This window comes from Marmota monax, unplaced genomic scaffold (genome assembly GCF_021218885.2).
Source record: "Marmota monax isolate L192 unplaced genomic scaffold, Marmota_monax_Labrador192_F-V1.1 WCK01_AAM20220418_F8-fsc00030, whole genome shotgun sequence".
NCBI classification, from domain to species: Eukaryota; Metazoa; Chordata; class Mammalia; order Rodentia; family Sciuridae; genus Marmota; species Marmota monax.
In genome coordinates, this window is record NW_026691988.1 from 952469 (window position 1) to 972346 (window position 19878).

Below are 19878 nucleotides of genomic sequence, written 5' to 3' on the forward strand. Positions count from 1 at the left end.
TAAAGTACTCTACAGGACTTACCTGTACTTCTGAAATAGTAAATTGTACATCTTTTAACTTAAAGATACTTCAAAAGACAATGCAACCTTCTTTCTCTCTTCAAACCTGGCAAACGATTAGTATCTGAAGAACCAAAGATCCAGCCACTGCAATATTAGCTTACATTTGGGTTAGAAATGCATATTCACACAAATACCTAACTTGATCTCATACAACGTCAGTAGCTGCACTGGTGTAAATTATTAATATTGCCATGACTTGGTCTTTGGCCCTTCAGATACTAATTGACTACCAGGTTTGACAAGAGGAGCTCAGATTAAGTGTCTTTAAAAGTATGTTCAAACCTAAGGAGCAAATACTAAATTAAGAAAAACCTTATAATCTTTATATGATAGTCCACCAGAAGTGCCACAACATAATGGTTATAAGAATGATCTTGGAGTTTACAAGCTGTCTGATCTTGGATGAGTTACTTCATCGAATGATCATGAACATCATATGAAAGAGTGTAGAGGTTTTCCCACTTTTTTTGACCAGGTCCATAGTCAGGTCACATTGCAATCCAGTTCACAGACAAACAAATATATGTAAACTATTCAAGGAAAACCAAAGTTTCGTGAAACAACACTTACCCACCTTCCTCTACAAGATGCATGACTATTTTTGTTATAATTATACTTTCTTCTGCTATTTTACCTACTGAACTGAATTCAGTACCCACAAAATGGTTGGTTACATCAAATTTGGAAACCCTGAGCTGAGGGTGATAAAGTAATTAGCTCAGTGCTAGGTTAAAAAGAAACACATAAATAGCAGTTATTTAAAACAATATTTTTTTTAAAATTATATCACCCTAAGTTAGTAGACCCAAGACACTAAAAAGGATTTCAGGTTTGCCTCTGAAATGATGGTCTAGCCAAGACATTTAAACAGCACAGGGGAATATACTCCAGTGGCCTCAACTTCCAACGGAGAGACAGGCAAAATTCGGATGCCCCACATTGTTGTCATCATGTCATCAGGCTTCAGCAAAGGAGTGGCTAAATATAGTGAGAGATGAAGTATAGACCTTTATCAGGCCTTGCTGAACAGGCAAAATTTTGAGATACAAAGTAATAGAAATTAGAAATTGTCTGTCAAAAACAGATGCTCTAAAATGGGTCAGACTGGTTAACATAATCATGTGATTAACCGAGAAGGGGAGGATCACATTTTAATGATTGTGGCCACTATTGGTAAGCTCTCCAGTCTTATGAATTATCATCTATCTAGCATAATTACATCTGTGACTATGCTTAGCCAACTGGGCCATCATTTTGAGTATCAATTAATTGTTATATTACTATAGGTAGAAAGGTGAGAGACTGAGTTTGAAGTCTACTGATCATACATAGCAACTTTTAAAACAAAATAATTCTTTGAGGGCTTATACTAACACATGCCTCTTTTCTGTAATTATGTAGGTGCAGAAAACAAAACTGCCAGTCCAGTGTTTCGTCTGAACTAATTTTGAGTAATATTTGTTACTTCCTTTTCTCTTACTTGGTTTTTTCAAGGAGAAAGACTACTAAGGAGTGAATTAAAAATGTATATTTTGTTTTGTAGTCTAGAAAGTATTTCTTATGAAATCCTCTTTTAAGTTAAGAAGTTTAGAATGTTTCCATAACCTTGAAACTATTAATGCAAGGGAAACATATGAGACAAAAGATGTTATATAAAATATACAACGAGAAATCATACAGAGAAAAATCTATTTTGCCAAAATGGATAATTTGGAGAAAATTGGCACTTTTTCATATACAGATGCTCCTTGGCTTAAGGATGAGATTACATTCTAGTAAACCCATCGTAAACTAAAAATATCATAAGTAAAAATGTATTTAATGTACCTGACCTACCAAAAATCATAGCTTAACAACAGAGTGCACTGTTAAGTATCAGTTGCTCACCCTCAAGGTCACAGGAGACTGGAAATGCAGCTCACTGCTGCTGCCCTGCATCATGGAAGTATGATACTACCAATCTCCAGCCCAGGAAAAGATCCAAAATCAAAATTCAATTTACAGTTTCTACTAAATGCATATCACTTTCTTATCATTATAAATTTGAACAATCGTAAAGTCAGAACTCTCTGTACTACTACACTTAATACACACACACACACAACTCCTTTAATCAGAAGGAAAAAATACGCACATATTTTATTCCCACTATACCAATCACAAGAAATACCATACTATATACTCTGGACTATAAAATAAGAATAGCTTAGTTTTAGACAGCAACTTCTTTTGGGCAGAGTTTAACAAACACATATAAAGCACACGAATTTTTGTTTGACACTACATAAATCCTACCAAATATTTTTTGGGACATGGAATATTCTTGTTTTATAGAAATAACCATAATAGGAGCAAGCAGTAAAGTAGCATTCAACAATTGCATATGACAATGGTAGAGATTAAATGAAATTTAGGAATCAAGTGAAATACACCAAAGTAACTATAATAACTATCATATGAGTTAGAAGTAACTGATTGAGTAGAAAATAATGACAAAATATCATTGAGCCCCAAACTCACATATAGCTTTGAGATGAGAAACATACGCTTTCTTAAAAAAAGAGTTTATAGATGTTAACAATTTCACATATACCAAAAAATCCATGAAAGCAACAAAGCATAACAAGTTTGGATACAAACCTATTCACTTTTATTGACACATTTATTCTTCCAATATTTTTGAACAACTTAAATACCAGCTGTACTTATGGACCACAAGAGATATGTTAGTACAAAGACAATATAATAATTTTCAGGTTATGTTTACTGGAAATCCACCATCTATTATGTGACAGTCTGGGAAAATGGTGATTAGTGTGAAAAATGTACATAATTTGAAAGCATTGAAAACCTAGCTTTGTGTGTAGTCTTAGCAGGGCTCTATGCTGACAGCCCTTAAGGAGAGCTTGAATGGTCATGCCAACACACGAAAGACAGTTATCATGTGCCATGCAGAAACTCAAGTAGAAAGTCAGTCTTCTTTGAGGGAATTTCCCTCCAAAATAGGCTCCAAAGTGGGTGAACCAAAAGTCTTTGGCATGAACATTTTATATCAACTTAAATCTTGTTGATACTAGACAATTGCCAATAGGTTTCAAATTGGAACAGACTTTTTTTACACTGGACTCTGTTCATTTGGGAAAATGTTATAGAAAGTTCTTAAAATTGAAAGGAGCTTACTCACTGGATTCCTTACACTCATATTCAAAATTATAATGCTTGGAACAGTGTGATGCAACCAGCCCATACCAGCAGCTCCTGGCATCTACTATTATAATGTTCAAAAATTTTGTGAGCTGGTTGCTACTTACAGCCATTATTAAAATCAAATTACATAAGCCTATAGTTAAATAAATAATGTTAAGAATAGTGGTATCAACTAAAAACCATCACCTCCTAATTATTTTACTACAATCTGCATTTGGGGCTATTTTATTCTCTTGAATTTGTATGCTGGAAATACTACATAATGGTGTAACTGTGCACCGCCTCCCAATTCAGTGTTCAGTGATGTCACAGTGGTAGTTGAAAATCAGCCATGGTGGGAGTTACTTGCACCACGAAGACTGGCAAATTGTGAAGTCTGAATATTTTGAGCTGATTGTTAAACATTTACCATCAATACTGCTACCACATTGCCCATGTGTATTGTGTTCCCATTCTTAGGGATTTTTCAGGTTGATAGCATTCTGACTCAGGAAGGATGAATTACCCCAGAAGTGAGTGAGTGACTGCCTTTATTGCACTCTATCATTGTACTTCCCACTTGAAATTATCTGTGGGGTCCTTCAATTCAGGGACTTTTTCATCTTTTTGTCCTCTATGCTATATATACTGCCTGGCACAAAAGGGATAGGCATTTAATATTCAGTGAATTGAATCAGATGAACATGTAAAGAAATGAGACAAGCTCTGCCATATACATTTTGTTGAATGAAAAGGCCACTAGCTCACCCTCTCTAACTCTAATTGGGATCCTAATCAATCATATAAATGCACAAATCAATGACTCCTGCCTTAAAAAAAGTATTGCCAAAAAGAACACACTAAAAATTTAGACTGCTATAACTTGCTTTAACCAGCTCTAAATGATATTATATTTGACATACAAGTCACAATGTACAGAAAAAATCTTTTTTGTCATTGCTCCAACTACAGACAATGCTTGATATGGCTATAATCTCAGCAATGGATGAGGCAACAAGTATTTCCAACTAAAAGGAAACTTCTAGAACTTTCAAAGCATCAGCCCCTAAAAAGGTAAATCCTGATGTGACATTCTGCCGCTCCCTCCCCCAACCCTTAACTACACTAAAGGCAACATGAGACATTCTTTTAAAAAAAATCACATGCGTTTATAAAATGTGTTGGCAACTGGTGAAGTTTGTGGTGTAATTATGAATGAGTGCTGGGGTGGAAAGAATACTTGTATCCAATGACGTGCTGACTCCAAACTGAGGAAACTGCTGAGAGACTAGGAAAGATCTCAGATGGATATTCAGACAAACAGCACGTAACTGCAAAATCCAAAGGATTACCCTATAGATTCTTGCTTCTAAACTAAAGGTGAAATTGCCTCAAAGCAATTTCCAGACTTCAGGTGAGATCTGCATTCCTGATTAAAAAAACAGATAGGAAAGGACACAATCTACTTTGCAAAACCTAAGAGACATAGCCTTAGAGCAAGCAATCACAATACCTAGCTGACTCTGGAGCTATCTGCTCTAACCTCACGTGGTTATGGCTTTCTTCAATTCCCTAGTGCAAAAGGTTAGAAGTCACAGACCAAACCATGCTGGTTAGAATTAAGTTTCTCCAGTATGTTTTTGTACATAAATTTGCTGTCTATTTGTATAATGTTTTCATCCCATACATAGGTCCTCCATTCTTGATTAATCATTTTCTAATTCAGTATCCTTTAGCTGTTGAGACAGACATATGAAGCAAATGGCTTTCCAAATAATAACTGAGTCATAATTTCAGACTTCAGGAAAAGTAGTATGCATACACTCTTAGGTAATTGTTCAAAGTTAAATGTGCCACAGAAGTTTTGGATTTTTTTTTTTAATGTTCCTTTTCATTAGGTCTGTGAAGCTGATCAAATAATGTATCAAAATAACAACATCTGAAGAAATGTTCAAGAAATTAAAAGAAAAATTTTAAATGAAGAGGAGCTTATGAAGACACTTGCTGCCCCTACAATCACAAAGACTTATTAGGGCACAGAGTAGCATTACTATGGTAAGTTAAATATTATAAGAGCATTATTTCAGTGAGATCCAAGCCTACAGTGAAAAGAACTTCTCAGCTAAGAAAGCTAACATAGCTGGAGAGCAAATATTTTCACAAGTATAACACAGGGAAAAAGGAAGTTGGTTTCAAATAAAACTAGAAAAGATACTATAAAACAGGTGAATGAGCACAAGACATCTGAAACTTGAGTAGAACACAAAATCCTGTCTAAGTTTAAAGAGGATTTCGTCTGCATCAACTAGCCAAAGAGCAGCTCTCCAACTGACCTAACAAAGTCAAAAGCTTTGAGAGACCATAATGTCATGTGCCAGGACCAAACAAGGGTTTACCAAGTAGACAGAGACTTTAAAAGTTTTGGAGTTTAAATGGATGTGAAACTACCTCATTATTTGGTGAACTAAAGAAGATTAAATGACCAAGCAACCTTCAAAAAGAAAAACAAAAATGTTACCTAAAATATACAGGTAAATGGATATTTTAAAAAGGAAGTGAGCATTTGCTTAGCACATGTGTCAAGGGTAAATAGACTACTGATATCCTTTCCTCATTCTGTAACCTTTGGTGAAATAACATTCTTTAGGAGTTATAGAGATCTCTCTCTCTCTCTCTCATATTTTTGCTTATGTCAAATTCCCTCATTTCTAAATCTGAGTGCTGCTTCTAGACAGGACATTAATCTCAATGGCACAGACAATGCTTGAAGTGGCAGAGATTTCTCTCTTCAACTTTCGGGTCAATTCCCATTTTAATCTTATTCCCAATATAGGGTTATTATATTTTATCTGAGACCATATCTCTCCAGGGGATAAGGAGTTTTATATATGCCAAATACTTCCAACTACCCCTCCTCCAATGTGCTTAAGAAATTTTAATGTATTTTCCAAAGATCTTGGGAGTATTTTTATAACTAAAATTTAATTCTCTCATACACTAGTTCCCTCCCCCACCACTTCAATTTTTTTTTCGCCATTCATCCAAAGATTCTGATTCTTAGGAATATGTGTAAATTTGTTTTTTGTTTTCATAAACACTGAATTATGTTCTTGATAGTGCTGCCTGTGGTCTTTGTTAATTAGCATATTAAGTTGATTTATTTCTGTTATCCTATTATCTAGTCTCTGATGGTTTTATTTTAAAGTAAAAGATAATGCAGTTAGAGGTTTTAAAAGATAACAGCATGGGATTAGATATTCTGCAAACATTAGTTAATTTAGTCCAGCAATAATGATGATAATAATAATAGCTAATGTGAATGAATTTGATCTGTGTGCCAGGCACTCTTTAAAGCACTTCAATTCAGTAAAAGATAATGCAATCCTCAAAATGCACATCCAGAATAGGAACTTTCATTACACCATTTTGCAGATGTGGAAACTAAAGGGAAGTAGTTAGATCATGCAGCCAAAAAAAAAAAAAAAAAAAAATCAGTGCCTTCATACACACTCAGGCCGACTCCAGTGTCTATAGTCTTATACATTATGCAATATATGGAGATCAGCACTTGGGGGTCTTTTGCTTCAATATAAAATGGGCACGAAATATTAGTGACTCAACAAAAACAGTTTCCAAGTTTCCATTTTGAAACATGGGTTTATGTCATTTGGCAATTTTAATTTTTCTTGGGAAACACCACCATTAAGATAGAAATTCAAAATCTCTACTTTCTTGTAAGACATAGCGTATATTCCAATGTCAATACTGTTGTTGCCTTCATAATGACTGACCAAAGTGCCAAAGAGGATGCAGATTATGGCAGGAGCACTTAGGGGATGGTCATAGACCACTCTCATCCAGGGCTGCCAGGTCTCTCTAGCAGGCAGTCTGTCACCCTCGTGGCTGCCCACTACTAAGGGCAATGGGCTCCATGGAAGCAGCAGCAAAAGAAGGTCTTTCAGAGTCCAGGCAAGGAAGGCAGTTCAGAGCAGCTGTAGATCACACCAAATGCGAATCTGCAGCTGTGCAGCCAGGAATTCTGCATATGAATGTTCCAGTTAGATCATAGTGCCTATGAATGCACTCATATAACAGGCTGCCCACCAGCCTTCCGGATCCTGGTTCTAGTAGGAGAGGACTGACCAATAGCCTCCAGAAAACAAACGTGTTCCCTCCCTGCTACTTTGTTTATACTTTGGATTATTCAACATTTGGAAAATTCCACTTGGTGGAATTTTTACAATGCTGATGGCAAATTTTTGCATATTCTTCTGCAAATGTTTGCTTTTCTGTGGGTAGTCTCAAAGATATGGGAAGACAGCTGGGTGAACTGGAATTGTCCTGGGCAAGTTCTGAAGTAGACCAGCAAATTGTGAAAGACACAATTTCAGCCCAGAGACTTGCCGAGCCAAGGCGGTATGGTCAGTTACAGAACAGCCCCAGGTTAATTGTGAATCACTAGATGTAAAGCGATGCAAAGGTTACAATTCCCTAAGTCATGCAGTTATATCTGCTCCACATGCCTAGGGACAGGTTTGGTTTATGAGTCAGCATGCCCAGACTGTGGTGCAACAGTGGCACATGATACATGCCCAGAGACACAGAGAATGGGAGAATACACAAAGGGTTATAAACCTGATCAAAATCATACTCTCACTTCTTCATGAAAATATTTGAAAGGAAAAAAGTACACACAACCACAGTTCTTAAAACAAGTGTTTAATCTTCAATATGACTGTCTTATAATATGTCATCTTTATTGACATATGTGGAGAAAATACAAATGTTATTTGGTAGCATGCATATTCACTCATATGTATATATGTGAAAATGAATAAGTGGAGCTGCACTTCATGATATGTGACAGCAGTATTATGTACTTCACAAGAATGGTATGAACTTCTATTCATCATGCCAATTTCTCCCAAGTTTAAAAGGGCAATGCATAACTTAAACGTGAAAATATATGAAGCCTCCATTGCTCTCATCTCTATTCTTTTTTTTGTGCCTTCAACGATTGTTTATCTTTCACTGCTTTATATTCCTAACAAAAGTGATTCAAATTTTATGGTAGTTTACAATTATAGAAGGACTTCCACATATATTATTTATCTTACCTTTAAAAGTGTCTAATTGAATAACTAGACATTAAAAAGATTCTTTATTGTCCTTTGCCCACTTTAGTGATAAGGAAATGAAGGGTCAAACAGAAAGGAATTACACACAGATGTCAAAAGGTGACAGAGCTAAGACTAGAGCCCAAGTCCTGCAGCTCTGTGTCCTAAAACAGCCTCCTACACAGAGCTCCAAACCCTTTTTGCGCTCTCTGACCCAGGTCACTGCCAGTCCCTTCACCTCAAGTATTAATATATCTTAAAGCATTTAAAATAAGCCTAGACAAAGGAGCAATAATGAATCAATTCTACATAGTAATCTGCTTCAATCTAGTCAGGTTGTTAGGGAAAATAATGACAAACTTCATCATTCAGGAATCACAATCATCACAACCAAACATAAACAAGGGAGAACAAAGGAGTCGTGAAGACAACAATACAGGGGAAAAAGGATACTTTAGTATGTTTTTTATGACACTGTGAAAGGGAAACAAGATGAATTGTACAAACCTTCCTCCAAAACCACTATCTTCACCTCCAGATGCCAGGCCAACTTGTCTAGCCACAGAAAGCCTGTTGGCACCCAGGAGTGCCAGGGAACCATTGTTTGGCTTAAACTGGCATAGCCATGGTCCTCAGTCCACCGTTTTAGTCCACTAGCACCATCTGTTTAACACACACTGGGCAGATCTCCCACTTTGAGAGGAGGTAGCTGAGCAAACGGCTGCATTATATTCAGTATTCAATATCTCAAATATTTCTTACAGCAACTCTTGCAAATGTTACTCAGAGGTGAGATCAAAATTATATACAAACTCTACTTCTCCTCTGGTGCTTTGTAAACATTAAGTTTTCAAAGAGTGAAGAATTAGTAGGTTTTATTTATTTGTCAGGGGCTTAGCTTAAACTTTTGCCTTCTATTAAAAATTAATATATACATACATATGTCTAAAAATACAAACATCTATAAATAAATCCTGTCAGGATACCTGAAAACCAAGCAGGTATCTAAGATTTACATTTATACACATATGATTGTCACTTTGTATCTGGATTACTATTTCAATCAAAGTCAATCATGAAGTCAGGTTTGTATTTGGAAATATTGTTTTAAAAATTCTGGCTACAGCTGGATGCAGGGGTACATGCCTATAATCCCAACTACTCCAGAGGCTGAGGCAGGAGGATCACAAGTTCACAACCAGCCTGGGCAACTTAGTAAGACCCTATCTCCAAAAAAAAAGGCCTGTGGCTGTAGCTCAGTGCTGAGTGCCTCTGGGTTCAATCCCCAGTACTAGAAAAAATTAATAAATAAATTCTGGATACAAACCAAAATAATTATAGATGATCCTAAAGAATAATTCTTTATATAAATAACCATAAAGCAAAATGACCTATATGTTGTAATAACACTGACCCATATATTAAAATCTAGATTTTCAGCTCCAGTTCTTTCAGGATATATGACTCTGGGCAAATTATGTCAAATGAAGGGATGATTAATTTTAATATTGGCCTTATTCAACATTGAGGCAAGAAGAACAAAATAATAAAAATAGTAAAAGTTCATGCTTTTAAAGCAGTACTTAAAGGGAAAACCAAAAAGTAAAAACTCCCTAAATTATAATCATTTGATCTGTAATGCATACAAACTTCCAGGCATGAATTGGTTCTTTTCTGGCTTCTTCTTTTCCATTTAGAAACTAAGGTTTAGGCCAGTGGATTCTCCTGGTGTTGCAACCTGATCCCAGTGTCCCTTCCCCACTACTTTCTTTCTTGCCTTCAGAGGGATTATAAAGACACACAAATGTTCTCTGATTCTTTTACTGCTCAAGCCTCATTTAATTCCATCTCAAGCACACACTGCAGTTTCCGTTCCAGAAGGCTCTTCCCCACCAGTGAATGGAAAGAGGATCCACAGTTGCCTATCAATATACATACAAGCTGGGTGAGGATCTAGTGCTAAACCCAGAATGCTGGACTAACCAATCTGCACAGGACTTTCCTGTAATCTGAGTGCCTGATTCAACAGCTAGAGACATGATCTGCTGGATTCAATAACAGTGAACCTCAGAGCCTTTTCACTTGTAACCAGTAGGTAAGCATTTCATGAATTGATTCAAACCTATATTGTGTGGGGTGAGAGCTGCCATACCCATCTTGCTTCTCTAAGGAGCCTAAATGGCTCGGGAAGCCCCTCAAAGCTAAGTTGAGCAAGCAGAGAGAGATCATATTCCAGTGGAATAATGGGAGTTCCTAAATCAGGTTCCAATTTGACTTGTCAATTGAGAAAGACAATAAATGCCCCTCTAGGGTATGTCTAGGCTAGGTTGTATTTCTGCTAATATGTAACAACAACAACAAAATGTCTAATCACTATGCATATGTGCCCATGTTCAATAATGAAGCTTGACTTGACTCGTTCCTCACATAGCCACTTAGGGCAAGATATAAATACTTCGCCCTCTCTGTCTGTTTGTACAATGGACATGATTCCAATCCGAAAGTTTTACTGTAAGGAGTTGAAAATGGGTAAAGCACTGACCTTAAGGTCTAGCAGGTCACAGGCCCTCCATAAAGGGTAGTTCCTATCATTGTCTCTGTGCTCACTTTTGGAAAAACTGTCCTCTTTAACATGTGAAAGAACAAACAGCCCTAATTATTGGTAACAGGAATAAAAGTAGAGGCAGGAAAAAAGACAACCTGACAACCTTAGAATTTGGAGTAAAATTAGAAAAGTAACAAGTCAGAACGTTATAACTCTTGAGGATATATGAAAGTGGTTTTCAGAAGTTTTCCATTATTAGCTCTCCCCTTTGAGTAATCTGTCTTCAATAAGACCTTTTTCTTTAAACATAAGTGTTAAAATTAAGTAAATACAAGGGTCATGTTGTCTATTTATTAATATAATAACTATGTTTTTTTGAGTTTCATGCAAAGTAAGTAGATTTTTATTTATAGTATAAAGATACAGAGAATGTGGCCATCTGTCATACCCAAATCCAGCTTATATCAAAATATGACCAATTATTATGGGTTAACATTAATTTATACTTGTTGCCTTTTAGTCCCTGAAATACCAATGTCATTCTGCCAGTATTTTTCTGAATCACCAGTGAATGGCAAAAACAAATATACCAGTTGTGATTTAATCAGAGACCTCACTGTTGAAACAGCTAGCACCAGTAGACACATTTAGAATAGTAAATGGATAACAAAAAACACTTACAGGCTCATTAATAAGAAGGCAATTAGGTCTTCTGGGAAAATTCATTTTCTAAAAGAATGCTAAAGCAAGCTATAAAATGCAAGCAAAATTGTGTTTTGACATGAATAGTGTACACTGTCTATTACATCATAATTTTTCTCTTGAGAAAACTGACAAGAATTCCTGTTCTTAAATATGAGCACAAAAGATAGTAAAAATAATACTAGTGATATTTAATGCATTCTACCTACTAACTCCCTTTCATTAAATTTGACTGTCCTATAAATCAACTCCTTATTAAAAAGATCTTAGATTATACTGGAATAAAAAAGAATTATAAAGCAAGAGACTAACAATGTTAAAAGGCAATGCTATTTCCTGTATATAACATTATGCTAAGTAAAAATGATTTGTATATAGCACATTTGGTTCCTTCGATAGTATGTTTACCTCTAAACATTCTTATACAAAACACTCATAATCCAAACTACTTAAGACTTATTATTATTTTCTTATGAAATATTTACTTCATATTGTCTGAGGATTCTTAAAATAAAAGCCTATGTGATATTGTTCTGATATGTCTGAAATGTGAAATTATAATAAAGTAAACATTGATAAGAATTATCAATACAGGGAAATTTGTTTCATGTCATAAGTAATCCTTTCACAACAGTCTTACAATTCTACAATAAAATGCATGTGGCCATCTTTTTAAGCTCACTTTGGCCTAGAGCAGTGATTCTTGAAATTCAAAAACATCACTGAGGATTTTTACTAAAATACAAATTGTGACCAGTAAGTCTGGCATTGGTTCTGATCACAAATCATCACAAGTTCCCAGGTGCTGCTGCTGCTGTTGGTCCATGAACCATGATTCAAGTAGCAAAACCCTAGGGCAACTTGCAGTGCAGGAATCCAGTGGCCATAAAGCAATCAGCCATCCCCGCGCCCCTACCCCTGGCCACCCCACCCCCCACCCCTGTGGGTGGTAGTAAGGACCCTAGAAAGGCTTCCTCTCTCCTTTTGAATTTGCTGAATGACTCAAGGCAAGTCACTACAAGAAGCTGTGACAAGAACACCACCTAAGCAGCTGCTGGGTCACTCACTGTCCAGCTAGAATTAGGAAAATTTCTGTGGCTGTTCAGCTGCTGCCTTGAACAGGGTTTGGGGAATCAGCCTGAGCAGCTGGTTAAGGAATAGAATTCATTTGGAAGGGTTTATATAAATAGATCCCAATCTCAAAGAAGATTTATTAGTCTCTCATTAAAAAGCAGAGAATGGGACTGGGGTTGCAGCTCAGTGGTACAGTGCTCACGTAGCATACGTGAGACACTGGGTTCTATCCTCAGCACCACATAAAAATACATAAATAAAAAATAGAGATATTGTGTCCATCTACAACTAAAAAAAATTTTTTTTAAAAAGCAGAGGAGAGACTGAGGTAGGAAAGGACAGACTATATAGTTACTTTATTTTCCATTTCAGTTTCTCCAACTACAGAAAAATAATGGCCCATTATCCACAGTCTTCCAAATAATATAAATACAAAGTGTGGATCCTATCCCCCAACGACTGTAGCTCTTTTCGAACCTGGAACGTGGGACAATGAAGTACTATCACTGTTAAGATACAACCAGTTTTCAGCTTTCCCAACAAAATAAATGCAAGCAATAACTCAACTATATACTATATCATTTCACTTGATTTCTGAATTTCTCTTATTAAAATTGCTATAATGACACCTGAAGAAGAAAAATTTACTGAGCACTGCTCACTTCATCATTTTTTAAAATATTTATTTTAAGTTGTTTTTTATTAGTTGGGCATAATACCTTTATTTTATTTTATTTTTATTTTTATGTGGTGCTGAGGATCAAACCCAGAGCCTCACACATGCTAAGCGAGTGCTCTACCGCTGAGCCACAATCCCATCATTTCTATTAACAGAATTCAACAATTCAAGCAGAAACACAAATCATTTCATTAGGACTACTTAATTTGCTCCTAAAAGAACTATAAGTAAAATAAGCCGATTAGAATTTTTATGGATTATCAGCACACAAAGAAGAGCACCAAAAACTTCAACCAGAGTCAAGTGGAAAAGCACCAGTGCTCCGCCACAGAATCAATATGAGCCTCACCTTCCAGACCCGGTGTCTTTCCAGAGCCTCAACAATCTGGAAAACTTCGGAAAACCAAGTTTTTAAATTATGTAAATTCAGTTTTTATTACCAATATATTAACTGTAAATCAAAAGAATTACCACAAGAATCTAAAAGGAAAATAAACACACCTTTCAAAACAAAATCTTCACAGAACTTATTAAACTTCTTATGTGCACCTACATTCTTTAAGAATGTTTTCATAAAACACATTGGCACTAAGATGAAGCATCAAGTTTGTGAACTGTCTACCTCAGAATTCACACTGTAAACATTCAAACAATTTTAAAGAAGTTTACAAAGTGTAGTTATATGTAATTTATTTCACTTATCTCAAAATAATCAGCCAATCAGTAGTACTCTAGTTTTCTATTCCCATTTACAAAATGAAACATAAAGTCTCTCTTTCATTCACAGACAGGTAAGCATGACAAATAAACATTCTGTGACATTAAAAGATTATTTCATAGATATGGAAGTTTGCTTTTGACTTCAGCTGAAATAAAAAGTAGCCTGACTGATACATTATTCACTTTGTTATCAAATACCATTTAAAGATATATCATGAATTGATATGTCTTGTACTATTTTTCAGTAACTATCACAAACAGCATGAATTCTGATGAAAAAACAAGTCATGTTCAAAAGCAATTACAACCTTTTTTAGGTAGAGAAACATCATTTGATAAAAGAACACAGACCAGATACATATGATCAAAGGGTTGAGTCTGAGAGGAATACACAGAGGGAAATTTTGCATTGACAGAATAAGAAATGAATCTGTTTGGACAAAGGCAAAGGCTGATTCCAATAAACAAGTCAAAAATAGGACTTTTTTCTCTCTTCCGAAATTAAGAGATCAAACACACACATACACACACATACAATCCCTGTGTTCTTTGTTTTGTCTGTAAGAACAATCTGTAAACTCTCTTGATGTTTCCTGTTCTCAATCTTCCAACATTCCTCTTCCTGCCCTTCATGAAGAGCAAATAAGGGAAATGGGAACAGCACAAATCCAAATTTAGTATGATTCACTCTCTTTAATAACACCTGGAGTAAACTAGTACAATGCACTTCAAAAATATTAGTAGAAACCAATACACTTCCTTTATATGAAATAATGCTGCATGCCTATATATTTAAGGCTATAAAATAAGTAATCGACCATCATTGCTGGACATATGAGATTGGGTGGGAGAACTGGCATTGGCCTTGGGTAGTAGATAGTCTTATTGCCAATTTTTGAGAATATATCTGGTTCCAAAAGAAAACACATAGGTTATAGTTTTGTATATAAGTATGTGGGACTTTTTGTTACTAGAAGACTGGGAAGAATTATGGGAGAAGGGTGGAGTAGCAGAGATGTGGATTTTTTTTTTTTTTTTTTTAAATTCACAAAGAGAAGAGCTGTCAACAGCACACATGCTAATACCCAAATAGCAGCCAAACCTGCATCTTTCCGTCTGGGCAGGCCAGACACAAATGATATCTCGCAATCTAGGAAAATCAGCAGTCAGATATAAGGGGACTAGAGAGAGGAAAATCAATCCCAGAAATGTCCAGTTGCATATCATTACTCGTGGTTAGAATCTGGAGTTTGAAGGCACAGAGGCACCAGGGGTTGCTGGCCAATCAAAACCAGAAAAGTAAAAGGCAAACCTTAAAACAAGCAGGCTACAGTTTATCTTCCTAGTAGGAAATAAGCATAAGAGCAATTAATTTTGTATCAGAGACAACAAGGAGTCAGACACAAGGAAAGTGGCACTGCTTAAATGAGTTGCAAGGTCCTCAGGGATCAGCAGTGTAACCTGCCAGGAATGGCATCCAAGGCTGATCTTGAGCTGCATTTCCAGGCTCAAATCACACAAAAGAGACAATAGTCCCTCTCTAGGTCACTGATAAGACTGCATCTGAAAGCTGCATGTTATTCTCCACAGAAAGATGAAAAAGCTGAATCAACAGTTGAACAAATGGCTAAAGAAATTGATTTAATTTTTTTTTCCCATCGTTATAATACCAGGAAAGTTCATAGTGACTCTTCCACAGGCTTAACTCATATAAGGATCTACACAAGGTAGGTAAAATAAAAATTTTTGAAGAGCAATATGCTGATACAATTATATGCTGATACAATTATGGTAAGGGCCATTCTAGATTGTTTACGTTTAATAGGGGATTAGCAAGGGCAGTGAAATGTGATGGACATCATTATCCAAAGTACATGTATGAAGACTCAAATTGGATGTCGACATATTTTATATATAAACAGATATAAAACATTGTGGTATATATATGTAATAAGAATTGTAATGCAAAAAAAAAAGTACTTGTATAAAGGCATGATTTGGCATGAACATACTCTATATACAAAGATGTGAAAAATTGTACTCTATATGTGTAATAAGAATTGTAATGCATTCCGCTGTCGTGTATTTAAAAAATAATAAAATCAATAAAACTTTAAAAAATGATTAAAATGAATGACTGGCTGAATGAAACACACATGTATACACACACACACATACACACACACACACACACATCCTGAACAGCCTGTAGTTACTAGGGAAAGAGTTATCAGAGTTCAGGAACAGTAAATGAAGAACTAAAACTAAGGCATTTCAGCTACCTCAGTGGAAGAGGATATCTCAGAAACCTGCACAACTCTTTACAACTGACTATGCTGGTTCACATAATATTTCACTAGATCCTCATAAAAACTATGCTGGATAGGTCAGGACAGATATTATTATCCCCATTTTATAGAAGATAAAGCTGAGTTTCCAAGTTACCTCATCTGTGACCAGTTTTATAACTTATCTGAGTCTTATAGAAAACTTTCTTACAAAATGATAGATAACCAAGAGATGATAGCTATACCACCCACTAAGTATACTTTATTACCTCTTTGTATTTCTATGCCTCAGTTTTCCCAGATATATCACATACGATTTTAAGTAACAAACTAGATTAAAAGAGTGTAAGTTGATATTTACAGAAAACTCTGATTTGAAAGATGATTATCATGGAGCAGTTTTACACCTTAACTGGAAAAGTTAAGGAAAAGGCCATAATCAATAAAATATTCCTAAATTTGTTATTTAAGCAAAGTAAATATAATTCTTAGTCCTTAAAATTTTATTAAGCTTTCTATATTAGTAAATATATGACAATGTTGAAAAGTGGCAAACTAAACATAGTAAGTTAGATTTAACTCATTTGGAAAAAAAAGCTATACTTGGAACATTACTTTCAGATTTTTAAAATGTTATTTAAATGCTCAAAAGTTCATCATTAAAAATAGAATTTAAAAAAATCAAAAAAGAATATGCCTTTAGTCTGTACTACATCTCTAATCCATGTCTCTGCACTAAATCTAACTGGCTGTCATAAAATTTGAAGGTGGTTAAATACCAAAAGATTTATGATAGCCAGAAAAAGGTAATATTTACAAAACAAACTTTTAATTTATGGACAAATACAGACAGATCCGCACTGTGACTTTAAACTCTGGAAATAAAAGACATTCATTTGTGGGCATGTATGTATATACTGATTGGAAAATTTTTCAGATATAATCCTGTGAGAATTACATTTGTTAGGACTGTACATTCTGTTAATAAAATTTAACATAAAGTCAAATGTTATGTTTTGCCACTAAAGAAAAGCAGACATATTTAGCTAAATCACTCAGAACTGAATGTCTAAGACTACAGTTGTTCATTTGTGATATCTAACCTGCAGGTATTAGAAAAGCACTTCTGCATTTTGTGCTGGAAGAAATTTAATATTTACTTGCTCATGAAAAGGTAAATAACACTTTAGAGGAGAAAAAGTTTCTTTACTATAAAAATGTCCATCAGCTGTTGAGACATTAAGTTACAATTCTTAAATATATGTGAGTTTAATCATACAACTGGTAGAGTTCAAACTTTCAATTAACAAACTACATGTCTTTTCAAGCGTAGGCTCTCCATGGAGTGACAAACACTGTGCAGAAATCAATACTCTCTCCAACTTGCCTGCATATAATGAGTCACATCAAGCATGGTTCCAATACTAACAGGCATTGTATGTCAGAGATGCATGCAGTGATGCTTAATCCAAAGAGAATTTAATTAAACCACCAGATCACTCATTGCATAGAGTTGTTGCCCTCTGTGCCCATCGAATGAATATATATATATATATATATATATATATATATATATATATATATACACACACACACACATATACATACACACACACATATACATACACACACACATATACATACACACACACACACACACACACACACGGCTTTCCTTCTGCGTGCTATCATTTCATAACCTTTGCCAGGGTGGACGGTACAAACTGCCACCTAAGTCTGTTGCAGTTCTAAGGGGCGAGGGAAATGCAGACGGAAAGTAAATAAATGATTGCTCTGGAAAACAATGTGAGTTTATTTCCAGGAAACCAGGCAGCCTCAACAATGAAAGAAACTGTCAAGTACAAAATAAGTTCTTTCTCTCTATCCTGTGGACTCAGCCAGGAGCTCGGCTGTTGCTTTTCCCCCTTTTCTCCATCACCTCGGCCACCTTGGCGTTTCCATCTGCACCGCGAACCAAGGCAGCAGATGCGCCCGCCAGCCAAGCTGAACCGGGTGGGTTAGCCAGAAAAGTTGTCATAATCCGCGGGAGGCAGAAGAGCGCCTGGGAGCCCGCTCCCCAGCGTCCACCTGGTGAAACTTCAGAGCCCCCAGAGGAGAGAAGGATAGAAGCAACCAACCAAAGGAAAGAATAACAAAACTGGAAGAGAACAGAGGACGGATCCAGGAGAGCAGGGGTCACGGACTCATTTGAATGGCTTTACTTAGAAAGCAAAGGGCTAACATAAAAGACTGCTCTCATCCCTCTTTTAGGGTTCCCCAGGCGGACAGTAGTTGTTTAGAGCACCCATCAAACAGGCTGGCTCTGAGAGGTGCGGAGCGAGCTTCTCTTTGGGTTTAAGGAAGAGCGGGCTCCCACACGCGGCTCAGGATTCTCGGACTGGGCTCTCAGACCTCGCTGCACAGGACTACTCTGCACAGATCCTTAGAATCAAAACATCTTAAAAGACTCGACCAACAAACACATATTCCAAGCGGTGCCCTAGCCCACAGGACAAAACCAGGATCAACACTACGCTGGAGGAGGAGAATGGGGACTAGAGGAGAGACGGGGAAGTAGTTGGACAAGAGTCAAGGAAGGTTATTCCCGGGACAAAAAGCACCTGGCAAAGAGCGCTGAGGTCAGTGCCTTTGCGTCTCCACGTTTCTGACAATGGCTTCCCGGGGAATTTTGTGAACACTCTGGTGGCAGACAGCAACAAGCCAGCACCGCGAGCAACAGAGCAGTTGTCCCCGGAGTCCTAACTACTTTTTCTTTCTCTCTCCTCCACTAACCCAGTGCAGCCTGCGCTGGGCACCGAGGCCACTAGTTCCACACACTCCAGCACAGCCGTGCCCATCTGCGCCCCGAGACAGCCTCAGGGAAGAACAATGGGTCGCCAAGACCAAAGTTACCTGCGCCAAGTGGCGCCCAGCTCAGTGCCCCGCGTCTCACCTGGTACAAACTCCGGGAACATCTCTTCCTCTACCCAGGGACCGCCTCACCCCGGAGGGCCAGGAAAGCTTTCCCCAAATCCTTGCCCCCGGCCCAGGCAAGGAGCCAGATCCACGTCTCACAAGCCAGGGCTGGGGACATTTGTCGGGGCTCCGGACGCCCAACCCACCCGCGCGCCACCCGGGACACTCACCTGCAGAGAACTGGCCTTGGGCGGACCCCAGAAGAGGCCAAGGGGAGAGGAGCAAGAGGGCCACAAAAGCAGGCATTGCCGCCGCCGCCGCCGCCGCCGCCGAATCCATGTCGAGTTTGGGAGAAGTTTCAAGCAGCTTTGCAAAGAGCTGCAGGGGGATGGCTGCGAAATCCACGACGGAGCAGGGAGCTGGGCCTCCCGGGCTCAGGGCGGAGAGTCCACAGCCGCCCGCCAACACTTTTTCCTTCTTTGCAGAAACCAAACTACCTCAGGGGCGAAAGCGTCTCCCGCGCCGCCGGCCGGCCGCAGCCGCAGCTCTCCATGCTCGGCGGAGGCTGCTCCTGTTAGTCAAGAGTTA

At 37.2% G+C, this 19878-nt stretch overlaps 1 protein-coding gene across 12 annotated transcripts in view; it reads right to left on the reverse strand.

Annotated features, from left to right (window-relative positions):
* Positions 1–19875, reverse strand: part of Ptprk (protein tyrosine phosphatase receptor type K) — a 560796-nt gene extending 540921 nt beyond the window's left edge. For 8 of the 12 annotated variants that reach the window (XM_058581031.1, XM_058581026.1, XM_058581030.1 and 5 more), the window contains exon 1: positions 19521–19875. In XM_058581031.1, the coding sequence (XP_058437014.1) occupies positions 19521–19629 (109 nt within the window). In that variant the 5' untranslated portion in view covers positions 19630–19875. The remainder of the gene's footprint in view (positions 1–19520) is intronic. The other 4 variants (XM_046449140.2, XM_046449132.2, XM_058581034.1 and 1 more) reach the window with 2 other exon arrangements.
* Between the last annotated feature and the right edge of the window lie 3 nt (positions 19876–19878).